This window comes from Elgaria multicarinata, chromosome 3, assembly GCF_023053635.1.
Source record: "Elgaria multicarinata webbii isolate HBS135686 ecotype San Diego chromosome 3, rElgMul1.1.pri, whole genome shotgun sequence".
Lineage (NCBI taxonomy): Eukaryota > Metazoa > Chordata > Lepidosauria > Squamata > Anguidae > Elgaria > Elgaria multicarinata.
In genome coordinates, this window is record NC_086173.1 from 14,433,594 (window position 1) to 14,446,981 (window position 13,388).

Here is a 13,388-nt window from a genome sequence, read left to right on the forward strand (position 1 = left end):
GGGCCCTTTATGAAAAAGTCTGAGCTGCCATTTTAGGGCTTGGTGGAGGAGCGTGTTGCTCCATGGACTCCAGTCTGTGGGGGACAAGCTGGCAAGATATAAGTGAGGTTCGAGCCCCAAATGGATGCCCGAGACATCCCTACCGGTAACAATTTCCTAATAATTAGCCTCTTGATTTGGCATAGAAGCAGTGATGATGCATCTGGCAAATGCTGCCCTCTTATGGCAGCATCATATGATGTTAACAGAAAATAACTTGCGTTAACAGCATCCTCCATGCTGGGAGCTGTCGTCTAACACATCTGGAGGGCCCCAAGTCAGGGAAGGATGTTCTAGGTTTCCTCAAGGCAAAACTGGTGCCAAAATAGCTGGAGTTCCCATTGCCCGTGGAGATCTTGATTCCTTTCGAAACAGCAAAGCTAACAGCAAAGCTTGTACCCTTGAAAATGAGACGAAGGGCCCAGCCGGTCATGCTCTTCTTGAGCTGTCCTGTCCTGCCTCTGTGGCATTGCTACATGGAAGCTGCATTCCTAAGCATTATGGCTATGGACAAAGTCCCACTGAAGTCAGAGGCACTTATTTATTTATTTATTTATTGCATTTATATACCGCCCCATAGCCGAAGCTCTCTGGGCAGTTTACAAAAGTTAAAAACAGTGGAAATTAAAAAAGTATACAAAATTTCAAACCATCAAAAACGTAAAAACAACAGTATAAAAACAACGGTATCCATTTTAAAAACGACAGTTCTGGGTTCCGTTAAAAACAAACAAACTTAGCATTTAATGCCTGGGAAGAAAAGAAAAGTGTTGACCTGGCGCAGAAAAAATAACAGTGTTGTCGCCAGGCAAGCCTCATCGGGGAGATCATAATTGGGGGGCCACCACCGAAAAGGCCCTCTCCCTTGTTGCCATCCTCTGAGCTGTAGACACTCGGAGGAGGACCTTAGATGTTGAGCAGGTAGGTTCATGCCGGGAGAGGCGTTCCGTCAGGTATTGTGTTCCCTAAGTAAAGCTGCTTAGGGTCGGGAACTTCCATCTTGTTTTTGCTGTGTTGAAAACTGACAAATGGAATAGTTGTGGAGAGGGTGGACCCACCTGAGCAGAACTCAGTGTCATCCTCATACCCACATATCCCTAAAATTTCAGTGATAGATTTCATTTTAGGCATCCGTTTTAGCTAATTTAGTTAGCTATTATAACTAAATAAGTAATAGCCTTGTCTTCCACATTGATACACGTGAAATATTTATTAATTCATTTATTACATTTCTACACCACCCAATAGCCAAAGCTCTACTGCTACCCCTGGTTTCTTTACTCACAAATTTGCTGGAGCAAGCGTGCCCATATTTATTTTGCACGATGTATCCTAGTTCTGCTAGTTGTGGGAAAGGAGCAATGGACTGCGGACCATGAAGCTCCACCTCTGACTAGTAGAAATTTTTGTTCAACCTTGCTCCTGGCTTCAAAGATTTCAGCAGACAATGCCCACAGTTTCAAGCTTTTCTTTGCAGTCATAAGGGGTTGAAACATGCTTATTTTTAAAAAAAACGGAAGCTATGTAGCCAAGCCAGGAGATTTGAGAGTCTAGATATTAAGCCTCTGCCACCACGTCCTTTCTTAAATCAGTCACAGGTCAGCCTTGAGATGTGTTATCCTCTTTTACAGGTTTCCCTCCCATCCAAGGAATGGAATCTTCACCAGGAAATCAAAGCTTTGCGGGTATCCTTGAAACAGCTATGAAGCTAGCCACTGAGGAGGATGAAGACACTGAGGAGGCAAAAAAGGTTGGGTTATGTTCAAGCTTCGTGTGGCGCAGAGTGGAAAGTGGCAGTTACTGCAGCCGAAACTCTCCCCACGGCCTGAGTTCGATCCCAGCGGAAGCTGGTTTCAGGTCGACTCAGCCTTTCATCCTTCCAAGGTCGATAAAATGAGTACCCAGCTAGCTGTGGGAAAGGTAACTGCGACTGGGGAAGGCAATGGCAAACCACCCCGCTACAAAGTCTGCCAAGAAAACGTCAGCGAAAACAGGCAATGACTCAAGTGCTTGCACAAGAGGTTCCTTTCCTTCCTTATGTTCAAGCCCAGAGCCAACATGCATCTGTGGGAAACCTTACAAATGTGCATGGAGTGCTCGCCATGGGTCAGAATATGGGAATACCTAAATCCTACCTCCACAAAGGGAATTGTACAGTGGGTTGGCAAAATGACATGTACATTGGGAGTAGCTAGGAACTACTATTCTTTCTTAGACAAATTGGGTATCCCCACCTTCTTTGCAGCCTCCTTCTGTGGAAGGCTTTATTTATCCATTTATTTGTAATATTTATATGCCACTAAATAGAATAAAAACTATATTAAACATCACGTTTAAATATACTATTAAACAATCACATTTAAAATGCACTATTTAAAAACAATTCCAGCTACAAAAACAAGGCAAGGAAGAGTAAGATGGATCAGCATATCAGTTGCAAGCCAGAGAAAGCCTGGATGAGTAAGTGCATTTTCAGGAGGCGTTTGAAGCATACCACATTTCACTAGTAGAGTTACAGCTTCTTTAACTGCTTTAATATCTTGTGTGAGCCACTATGCAAGATTGGTGCTTTAGTGCATAGGGAAGAATCTTCATTGATCGCAATTGGGGTGTGCTCCTGAATTCAGCTCTAACCGGCATGCCCAGGTTTTGGAGGTAGCCAGGAGTGCGTTTGCACACCTGATGCTAGTGTGCCAGCTGCACCCATTCCTACAGATATCTGATCCGGCCGTGGTCACGTACGCCTTAGTTACATCCTGTTTGGACTGCTGTAATGCGTTGTATGCGGGCCTGCCTTTAAAACCTGTTCAGAAACGTCATTTCGTTCAGAATACTGCAGCTAGACTGCTGACCAGGCCAGTTACAGTTTTGTTGTTTATTCGTTCAGTCGCTTCCGACTCTTCGTGACTTCATGGACCAGCCCACGCCAGAGCTTTCTGTTGGTCGTTGCCACCCCTAGCTCCCCTAAGGTCAAGTCTGTCACCTCCAGAATATCATCCATCCATCTTGCCCTTGGTCGGCCCCTCTTCCTTTTGCCTTCCACTTTCCCTAGCATCAGCCTCTTCTCCAGGGTCTCCTGTCTTCTCATTATGTGGCCAAAGTACTTCAGTTTTGCCTTTAATACCATTCCCTCAAGTGAGCAGTCTGGCTTGATTTCCTGGAGTATGGACTGGTTTGATCTTCTTGCAGTCCAAGGCACTCTCAGAATTTTCCTCCAACACCACAGTTCAAAAGCATCTATCTTCCTTCGCTCAGCTTTCCTTATGGTCCAGCTCTCGCAGCCATAGGTTACTACGGGGAATACCATTGCTTTAACTATGCGGACCTTTGTTGTCAGTGTGGTGTCTCTGCTCTTAACTTTTTTTATCAAGATTTGTCATTGCTCTCCTCCCAAGAAGTAAACGTCTTCTGATTTCCTGGGTGACCATATTTTGGAAACCAAAAAGGAGGACAACATGGTCGCCCCCAAGGGAGCGTGTCCAGTACCAAGGGGTGTCCAGTACCCACCCGAACATAGCCTTGGTCACATATCTGATTTTACAGCACACATTTAAGACAAATCTGTTCTACATAACATCTTAATGTTAAAATCACTGAAATAAAGAACAAGTGAGAGATTCAATGTATCTGAAATTAACTTCACTCACTCCTACTTTTGTAGGTTTTGCTGTACTTTGAAGCTTTTGCTATACTCTGTGTGTTACATTCTCCCCTTCCCTCAAATATCTTTTCTGACTGTATCTTCACTCATTGCAAGCTGCTGTTGTTGTTAACAGGGTTTGCTACTGGCCCTAGATCTGTTTCAAATTTGGTATGGCTAAAGCTCTACCTAAAAGCTATCATGGTGCCAACTTTTGGCTCTTTATCTTTAAAAATGACAGTTTAAAAAATAATAATTTTAAAACCTCATTTTAAAAGAAAATCCTAAAAAATCAATGGATGAACGGAACTGTTTCAAATTTGGTGTGGCTAAAGCTCTACCTAAATCCTATCATGGTACAAAGTTTCATCTCTTTATATTTAAAAATGATGATTTTAAAAATAATAATTTAAAACCTCAATTTTTAAAAAATTCCTAAAAAATCAATGGATGAACGGATCTGTTTCAAATTTGGTGTGGCTAAAGCGCTACCTAAATCCTTTCATGGTGCAAAGTTTCATCTCTTTATCTTAAAAAATGACGGAGTTGTAAGCATTTTTGTTAATTCCCATTAGAGCTGCTCTTTGAAAAAAATCCGGATTTCCCCTCCCCCCTCCCAGATTTGCCATTAGAAACCCAGGCAAATCTGGTCATATGGTCACCCTAAGTTACAGGGAACGCATTACCACAACCTTCACTGGCTATTGGTCTGTTTCTGGGTACAATTCAAAGTGCCCTATTAAACCCTATGTGACTCAGGACCACCCTTTCCCATATGAAAAAGACCACCTTTTCCCATATGAGCCTGCCCAGGTTTTAAGACCTTCTGGGGAGGTCCTTCTCTTGGTTGCATAGGAGTCATGTCTCGTGGGGATGCAAGAGAGAGAGAGAGAGAGAGACGTCTCAGTGGTCACTCTCAGGCTGTGGAACTCCTTGCCAAGGGAGGTGAGGTTGGGTCCTTCTCTGATGTCCTTCTACCAGCAGGCAAAGACATGTTTATTCAAGCAGCCATTGGCATGTAAACTCGTCTGTTACTGAAGGCGATTTTAATTACTTGGGTGCTTTTATGATTGTCTTTATGTGATCTAATGGGTTTGTTTTTATGTTACATTTTCATTAAGATTTCGTTTTTAATCTGTATTTTAATCTACCCCGTGTCCTGTGGAAAGACGAGATATAATTTTTTTTAAAAAAATGCAAAAATGCCTCTCCTCACTCTTTTCAGCCTGACCTCTGCCCGTCATCATCCAAACCAGTCAGCTCGCTGCAGCCTAAACCGGTGCCCCAGCCAGGCTCCCGAGCTGTCCCTGCAACTCCGAAGTCAACCGTGGCTGGTAAAAGTGCCTCCAAGGTCATCGCAAAAGGTACGCCTGCGTCTGATTTTATGTGTTTATTCATTGCTATGCTTGTATAATAATATTGAGATATTAACATTATCTACGTGGTTTCTGATATAAAACAATGGCTTTCCCTTTTAGGAGAAGTGACCTAAAAGAGCAAAGGGACAGAGAAGAAAATAAGCCAATTCAAGTACCAGCTCTAGCATACTGTTGTGTAATAACCAGGTTGAATGGCCAATGCAAGAGGCGATTCTTGGGGGTTCTCTCTCTAGCTGCATATCAGCCACTAGGGGAAAAGATTTTAACGGTGCCCTTTTTTAATGTATGTAGACGTATTCACTTTTATTATAAAAATGTATGAATAAAATTACTGGTTCTTCTTCGTGGTCTCTGTGCATCACATATATGGGCTCTGCGCCTGCGTGGAGCTCGTTTCGGAAACTTCTATAGCTGAGGCAATACAACTCAATTGCACAACACCCCATTCGGTACTCACTGCCTCAACGTCGACAGCCTGAGGCAAGTGACTGTCGATCCTGGACTTATGCAGAGCGGCTACTTGGTATAAGCCCTCTACCTTCATTACACACTACTGTCTTGATGTTTGTACCACGACAAACTGCAATTTCGGTCAAGCAGTCCTGTCTTCCATCTTGATATGGCACACTGATCTGCACCTACCCTCCACCAGGGAGTAGGCTTGTTAATCGCCCATATGTGTGATGCACAGAGACCACGAAGAAGAAATGTAGGTTGCTTACCTGTAACTGTAGTTCTTCGAGTGGTCATCTGTGCATTCACACAACCCACCCACCATCCCCACTTTGGTGTTGATATCAATGTGCCATCGATACCAAGTGGTTTCTCTCCTGGTTAAGAGGCCAGCAGTTCGGTCTCAAGGAACTGAGGAGAAGGGCGAGGACCCAGAGTCAGTTGATGGTGGGGGAGGGGTTCCCACCAAAACCGTTTGCCTCAGCTATAGAAGTTTCCGAAACGAGCTCCACGCAGGCGCAGAGCCCATATGGGTGAATGCACAGATGACTACTCGAAGAACCACAGTTACAGGTAAGCAACCTGCATTTACAAAGACACGTGAACCTCAGAGTCAGTTGTTCACAGCCCTATGCTTTGTGCTGGTGTCCTTGATTATCATCTTCCTGGAGCAAGCCTTCCTAGGTTGTGTTGCCTGCATTGACAGGGACAACATGGTTAAGTCTGTACAGGGGTTCTTATAATGTAATCCATGCCAGGTCTTACAGATGTCCTGGTCACTCTCCTTAGACAGACAAATTGAGGGACTTTACAGGTGGTGTGTGGTGTGTGTGTGTTTATCCTGGTTGTGCTTTTTATATTGTATTTTGTATTTGTGTTTTTAACCTGTTGGTTGTTTTATGATGGTTTTAATTTTTGTGAACCGCCTAGAGAGCTTCGGCTATTGAGCGGTATAAAAATGTAACAAATAAATAAATAAATAAATAAATAAAATTTATTTCCAGGATCAGGCATGCAAACCCTCTGCGGTGGGATTGATTCCCCCTGTGACCCTTTCTAGTTCAAACAGTAGCAGGATCAGTGTGGGTGACGCACTTCTGTATCAGGGATTTCTGCAAGAATCCCTGGGCTATTTGGTGCCTGTCTAGAAGTGTCCTTGTCGCCCATCTCCAGTACCGACTGAGTCCTGCAGCAGCCTCCCCCCAACCTGGTGACCTCCAGATGTGTTGAATTACCATTCATAGCGGCCTCCTGCCGGCCCATCCTCGTAAAAAGGCACTGTTTTGCCCATGGCTGACTTGCATCTCCCACCCTTTGGGAAGCTCCTTGTTTTCTGCTCACAAGAGGCATGATGGACCTCCTTTCCCCACACCCTTTTCTCACTGCAGCTCAGCAGCAGCTGAACTTCCTGGAAAGCCGAAAGAAGCAGCTGATGCAGGCAGCTCTCCGGGCCAAGCAGCAAAATGACATCGAGGGGGCCAAGCTGTTCTTGCGCCAGGCCAAGGGTCTGGACCCCATGATAGAGGCGTCACAGAACGGGCTCCCCGTCGACATCACTAAGGCAAGTAGGCCTCTAATGTGTGTGGGTGTGCACACTTGTAAGGTGGGCATTGATCAGAGGCCCAGTGACTTCGAACAATCCCTTGACGGTAAAGAGAACCTTCCTCAGAGGCAGCCTTTACTATGAGGCAGATTCAGAGAGGCCTCAAGAGTAGCAGAAAGGGAAACAGGTCTGATCCATGATGCTCAGGAAGGCCTCCTGAGCAAGTTTCGTTAAAATAAAGGGGAGCCGGGCAAGAGAGTTCTTGTGGCGGTCTATTTGTTCTGTGTCAGACAAAAGTTTGCCACAGTGTCCCTTCTTGAACCTGCTGGCAAGGGGGAAAATATCCTTGCAGCTAGCCCATGTGACTTGGTGCCACTGCTGAAGAGCCTCTCTTCTCACAGTTGCTTAACCTTGCAGTGAGGCAGTTCACATCTGCAGTTGGCAACCTCAGGCCAGCTTAGAGCTCCTCACCGTTTAGAGTGGGAGTTCCCTCTGAGGGAAGCCCCACCCCATGTTCTCTGGGGCAACGATTCCACAAACGTTTTCTAAAGTAGGCTTAATACTATGGCGTTTTTAAAGTGCATCGCAGGTGTCGTCACCCCTCTTGCTGTGGTAACCTGTGTTTGTGCTTGGAGGCAAATCGATGACCCGGCCCTTTTTTGAAGTAGTTAATTCCTGAACTTGGTTTCCTCTCTCTCCTCTTTCTTCCCTTCAGGTGCCTCAGGCCCCTGTGAACAAAGAAGACTTCACGCTTGTGCAGCACCGTGGAGCCTGCCTCTCCCCAGAAACTGCTACCCAATACACCCAGCTCGTGAAACTGATGAGGCAGCAGCATGAGGTAGTGGAGCACAGGCATGCTTTGCAGATTTTGTAGCCTCTCTTTCCAGAAGATGAGTAAGAATACTGGAGAGCAAAGTGACCTTTAAAATGCAAGGGTTTCCTCCTGGGAGACCTACCAGATGTGAGCTCAGGGGTACTAGGATTGCAGTTGGTTCATGCTGCATTGAAACCATGTCTTTGGCATCACTGAGGTCATTCCTACCAGATCCTGGAGAGAAATGTTAGGAGAGGACAGTGGACTTCATGCCATGCTAGTGGGTTTCCTGGAAGCATTTGGTTGATCACAGGATACTGGACCCCAGGTCTGATCCAGCAGAGATCTTGAGAGGGAGAAACTTGACATGGTGGCAGCAAGCCACATTTGTTGTTTACTTCTCTCTCCCATTTATGAATAAAGTGCTGTGTAGTGTGTGTGTGTGTGTGTGTGTGTGTGTGTGTGTGTGTGTTCCATCAAAAGAGGTGTGTGAAGTGAGGAATGAAAACGTCCTCACATTCTGATGCTTCGGGCACTTTTCTCCCACCTGACTAATTTCTGTTATAAGCTGAGGCAAAAAAGGAGTTGAGGTAAAATTGAGGTTATAAGATGAGGCAAAAAAGGAACTGAGGTAAAATTGAGGTTATTAGATGAGGTAAAAAAGGGAATTGAGTTGGAAGGGACCTACAAGGCCATCAAGTCCAACCCCCTGCTCAATGCAGGAATCCACCCTAAAGCATCTTTGACAGGTGGTTGTCCAGTTGCCTCTTGAATGCCTCTAGTGTGGGAGAGCCCACAACCTCCCTAGGGAACTGGTTCCATTGTAAGCAGTAATCCACTGCAAGCATGCACTCGTCTCACCTTTCTGCTGACATCTTCCTAACCCGGAAATCCCACTACCATGATCAAAGACCATTCAACCTGACGTGGTGTACAACCAACTAACATAGCATGCGTGTGTACACATGCTCAAACCACAATAACTTATCCATTCCTAGTGCAAGGAGTTACACAGAGTTACACAGAAAATTCCAGAAGATTCTGGAATGTTCCTGATCTCCTACAGTGAAGTAGGGGTTACTGTTTCCCTTCATGTCTCTTTGTGAGGCATTTCAGGCCAATTCTCCTGCTCACTGGTAGTTTTGGCAGCTTTTATTGCAGTTTGGAACCTTTGTGGAACCATGTTGGGCTCAGCTCTGAGCCCCTCTCTTTTATCCCCTGCCATTTTTATTTCCTTCAGTCCAAAGGGCCCACTCTTTCTCATGGATGTCCTTCATGGCATGCCCACATTCTCTGCTTGTTGTGCTTAGCCCTGCACTTCCTTCCTCGTCGGTAGTGTGATGCTGAGGGCTTCAGGTTGCTTAGTCTTAGCAGAGGGTTGAGACAGGATGTGAGGGGAGGCTGAGAATAGTCTGTTCCGCTCCACTGCACCCTCATTTGTGTGCCAGGAGTTGGCGGTGAGGTGATCTGGAGACCCCTTTTTCCTAAAGAGGCCTAATTCAGACGTGGCAAACTGCACTGGGCCACCTGTGTGTCTCTACATGTCCTCCCACACATGTTCATTTCTGAGAGCAAGGAATAGCAGAAACTGTGGATATGTTGCCATGAGGCACATGTGTGTGCCAGGATAGGGTCCCTGCAGTTACCCTGGGTACTAAGTCAAAGGTGAGCAGATGGGTGAGTCATCTCAAAGAAACCGTGGATGGCTTCTGGGTGCCATGAGAAGAGAGGTTGCATACTTTGGCCATCTAAGGGCTGGTGCTTGACTTATTAAAGGGAGGAATGTGAGTTTTGCCTGAAGGCGTTTGCCTGGGAAGCTACATGACCTATGGGAGTGAGCCAGGACTATCCTCATGTGTCTTCCTTCTTTGTTCCAGGTGTGCATGGATTACTCCAAGAAGTTCACCCATTTAGGGAACATCTCAGAAACTACCAAGTAAGTGTGCCAGTGGCTTTACAAATATGCTTCCCCTCCTGGCATGTCCTCCCTCCCTCCCTCTCTGTACTGCTATACGCATGCCATGTCGGCCAGAATGTCCTCTTCATGACTGCTCTTCTGCATATGGGCTCTTCTTGGTGGCAGCTTGATGAGGCAAGTAATTGCATAGGTACCTTTTGGATTTTAGGAAACAAACTAAAGGATTTCCATAACAAAGTACAGGAGTACAAGAAAGGGAACAAGGAAAGGTAATAGTGAGTCTTTTGCACTGGTGAGTCTTCTCCTTGGAAACCTAACTGGTACCAGGAGGGGATGTACCTCCATGGTGGAGCAGATGCTTTCCCTGCCAAAAGTCCTCGGGTTCAGTCCAGGTTAAGGCTGGGAAAGACTCTTCTTTGAGACTCCAATGGATGTAGACCCAATGAGCCAGATAGACCAGTGATCTGACTCAGAATTGGCCAACTTCGTATGTACCCAAAACAAAGGAAGAAACTGGAAATGGAGCTGCTCAGATAGAGGTCATTTCCAGCATCCTACCAGACTTTGAGGTTTCCATATCTTCTTTGACTTTGGAGCATGAGAATGAGCCTGAAGTGGATGGATGGCAATCTTCTAATTGTCATCTGTCCCAATAACCAGTCCTTTGCCTCCACTTTGCTTCTATTCTCTTGTTCTCTATCCAAGTTGTATCCCGTTGTGAATTTAGGGCAGGGGTGGTGAACCTGTGAACCTCAGCCCACCTGTTTTTAACTCCGAGCTCCCATCATCTCTGGCCATTGGCCATGCTAGCCCAGGATGATGGGAGTTGGAGTTGAACAACATCTGTAGGTCCGCAGATTACCCACCTCTAATTTAGGGGGAAACTTGGGACCCTAATTAGTCCTCCACATCTCCCAGGTTCTTCTGTCTCCCCTTTTTTACATTGAGATACACAAAGTAGTGTAATGTGGCGATTAGCAGGTAGGACACGAGCGACCTCTTTATGTATATAGAAAGTCTACATGGATCGCATCCATAAGGGAACATAGGATAAGGTATCTACCCTATAGTTCTTTCCCCCTTCTTCTTTTTTTGTTATCAATTTTTATTGTTTTGCAAACATACATGACATAAAAGCATTACATCCAAGGAAAAGGGAAGAAAGGGGGAAAAATACACACACAAAGGTTCAGTTGTATTTTCAGCTCTCTACATATCACAAATTTGAATTATATTCTCTCCTTGTTTGATACATTTAACACAATAATCAAATTCTTTTCTATCTTCTAAGTTAACTATATCTCATACACGGAATCCACAGACAAATACATCATTTTTCTCTGTTTACTGCAAAAATTCTATCAGAGGTTTCCATTCAGATTATGAATGTGGTTGCTGATTTATCTCTCATTACCACTGTAAGTTTTGCCATCTCTGCCAATTCCAATGTCTTCAATAGGCATTCTTCCATTGTTGGCGTTGCTTCATTTTTCCACTTCTGTGCGTCTAGTAGTCCCACTGCTGTTGTCATGTATAAAAACAAAGTTCCCCCCTTCTCTTTCAGTTGGTTGTCCATTAGTCCCAATAGAAAGTCTTCTGGTTTCATTTGTATATTGGTCTTTAATATTTTTTTAATTAAAGAATATATTTGTGTCCAGAAAGCCTTAGCTTTTTTACAAGTGTACCAGAGATGCACTTGTAAATCGTCTTGTCTTATCGTTTACAAGCTAATTTAGCATGAGAATTGTCTGCTCTTAGTTCCTGACTTCCAGCCTCCAAAAACAGCTATCAGAGAAAGTTGAAACGCCATATCTCACCCTCTTGCACATCTTCTGTCATTATTGGCAGGAGAATCTACTCCCGAAGGCTTCAGATATCTTCTGGCATCTCTAGACGAATTCCCCTTATCTTCTGGGGAATTTTCCAGCACCGGAGTTCCCTCATAACGGCGTTTGAAGCTGTTTTTGTCTACTCCATGCAGAGGAGTTCTGCATGAAGCAGTCAGAGCGACAACTTCTCTGGGGCAGAGTCCCCGATTCTTTCCCCCTTCTTAACGCCCATTTCCATCCATCATTTCTAGAGAAATGTGCACATTTGTTTACATATTTACTATATTACACAGTACACAGTTTAACCATGGAATTCACTACCACGAGATGTAGTAATGGCTACCAATTTGGATGGTATTTTAAAAAAGGATTGGACAAATTTCTAGAGGAGAAGGCTGTCAATGTCTACTGGTCCTGATGGCCATTTGGTATCTCCAATATCAGAGGGCATAGAATCATAGAATAGCAGAGTTGGAAGGGGCCTACAAGGTCATCGAGTCCAACCCCCTGCTCAATGCAGGAATCCACCCTAAAGCATCCCTGACAGATGGTTGTCCAGCTGCTTCTTGAAGGCCTCTAGTGTGGGAGAGCCCACAACCTCGCTAGGTAACTGGTTCCATTGTCGTACTGCTCTAACAGTCAAGAAGTTTTTCCTGATGTCCAGCTGGAATCTGGCTTCCTTTAACTTGAGCCCGTTATTGTGTCCTGCACTCTGGGAAGATCGAGAAGAGATCCTGGCCCTCCTCTGTGTGACAACCTTTTAAGTATTTGAAGAGTGCTATCATGTCTCCCCTCAATCTTCTCTTCTCCAGGCTAAACATGCCCAGTTCTTTCAGTCTCTCTTCATAGGGCTTTGTTTCCAGACCCCTGATCATCCTGGTACCCTCCTCTGAACACACTCTAGCTTGTCTGTGTCCTTCTTGAATTGTGGAGCCCAGAACTGGACGCAATACTCTAGATGAGGCCTAACCAGGGCTGAATAGAGAGGAACCAGTACCTCACGTGATTTGGAAGCTATACTTCTATTAATGCAGCCCAAAATAGCATTTGCCTTTCTTGCAGCCATATCGCACTGTTGGCTCTTATTCAGCTTGTGATCTACAACAATTCCAAGATCCTTCTCATTTGTAGTATTGCTGAGCCAAGTATCCCCCATCAGGATACTTGGCTCAACATGATTGAGCCATGTTGGATCAGTCCAAAGGCCTGTCTAGCCTAGCATTTAAGCAGTGGCCAACTAGATGCCTTTGGGAAGCTCATGAGCACTGTAGCACCCTCCTGCTTGTATTCCCCAGCATTTAGTATTGAGAGTCCTACTGGAGGTAATATAGACACCATGACTGTTAGCCATTGATAGCCTTAGCCTCCATGACATCTTACAAGCTATCCAGCTCTACCTTGTTCAGGAGCCGGGGCCGGGGCTCCTTTCCCTGCCTGGCCTTTTGCTGCCACATGCCCATTGATCCGTGTGAAGACAGTCATTGCTGTGGTGTGGGCCAGCTCAAGCGGCCTGTGCTCTCTCTCACTCTCCTGCCTTGGTCTGATCGGGCTGTCAGGTTGGGGCGTGTGCTCCCACAGTCCTCCTGCACCAGGGGCCATCCCACCTCCCACCCCAAACACCTGATCTCATTTTGCCCAATTTGCAGATCTTTCAGTGTCCAGGATTGTCAGCATTTGGCAGTTTGATCTGAGTAAATTTCCTATCTATAACTTATGGATTCCACAAAAGGGTAATGGGATTAACTACTTCGCCTCGGCAGTTAGAATGGTCAC

General features: G+C 45.2%; 1 protein-coding gene across 1 annotated transcript in view; it reads left to right on the forward strand.

The window, feature by feature from the left end:
- Positions 1-13,388, forward strand: part of CC2D1A (coiled-coil and C2 domain containing 1A) — a 65,159-nt gene that overhangs the window by 26,574 nt on the left and 25,197 nt on the right. The window contains exons 13-17 of the mRNA XM_063119360.1: positions 1,671-1,789; positions 4,905-5,043; positions 6,900-7,072; positions 7,770-7,892; positions 9,746-9,804. Of these exons, the coding sequence (XP_062975430.1) occupies positions 1,671-1,789; positions 4,905-5,043; positions 6,900-7,072; positions 7,770-7,892; positions 9,746-9,804 (613 nt within the window). The remainder of the gene's footprint in view (positions 1-1,670; positions 1,790-4,904; positions 5,044-6,899; positions 7,073-7,769; positions 7,893-9,745; positions 9,805-13,388) is intronic.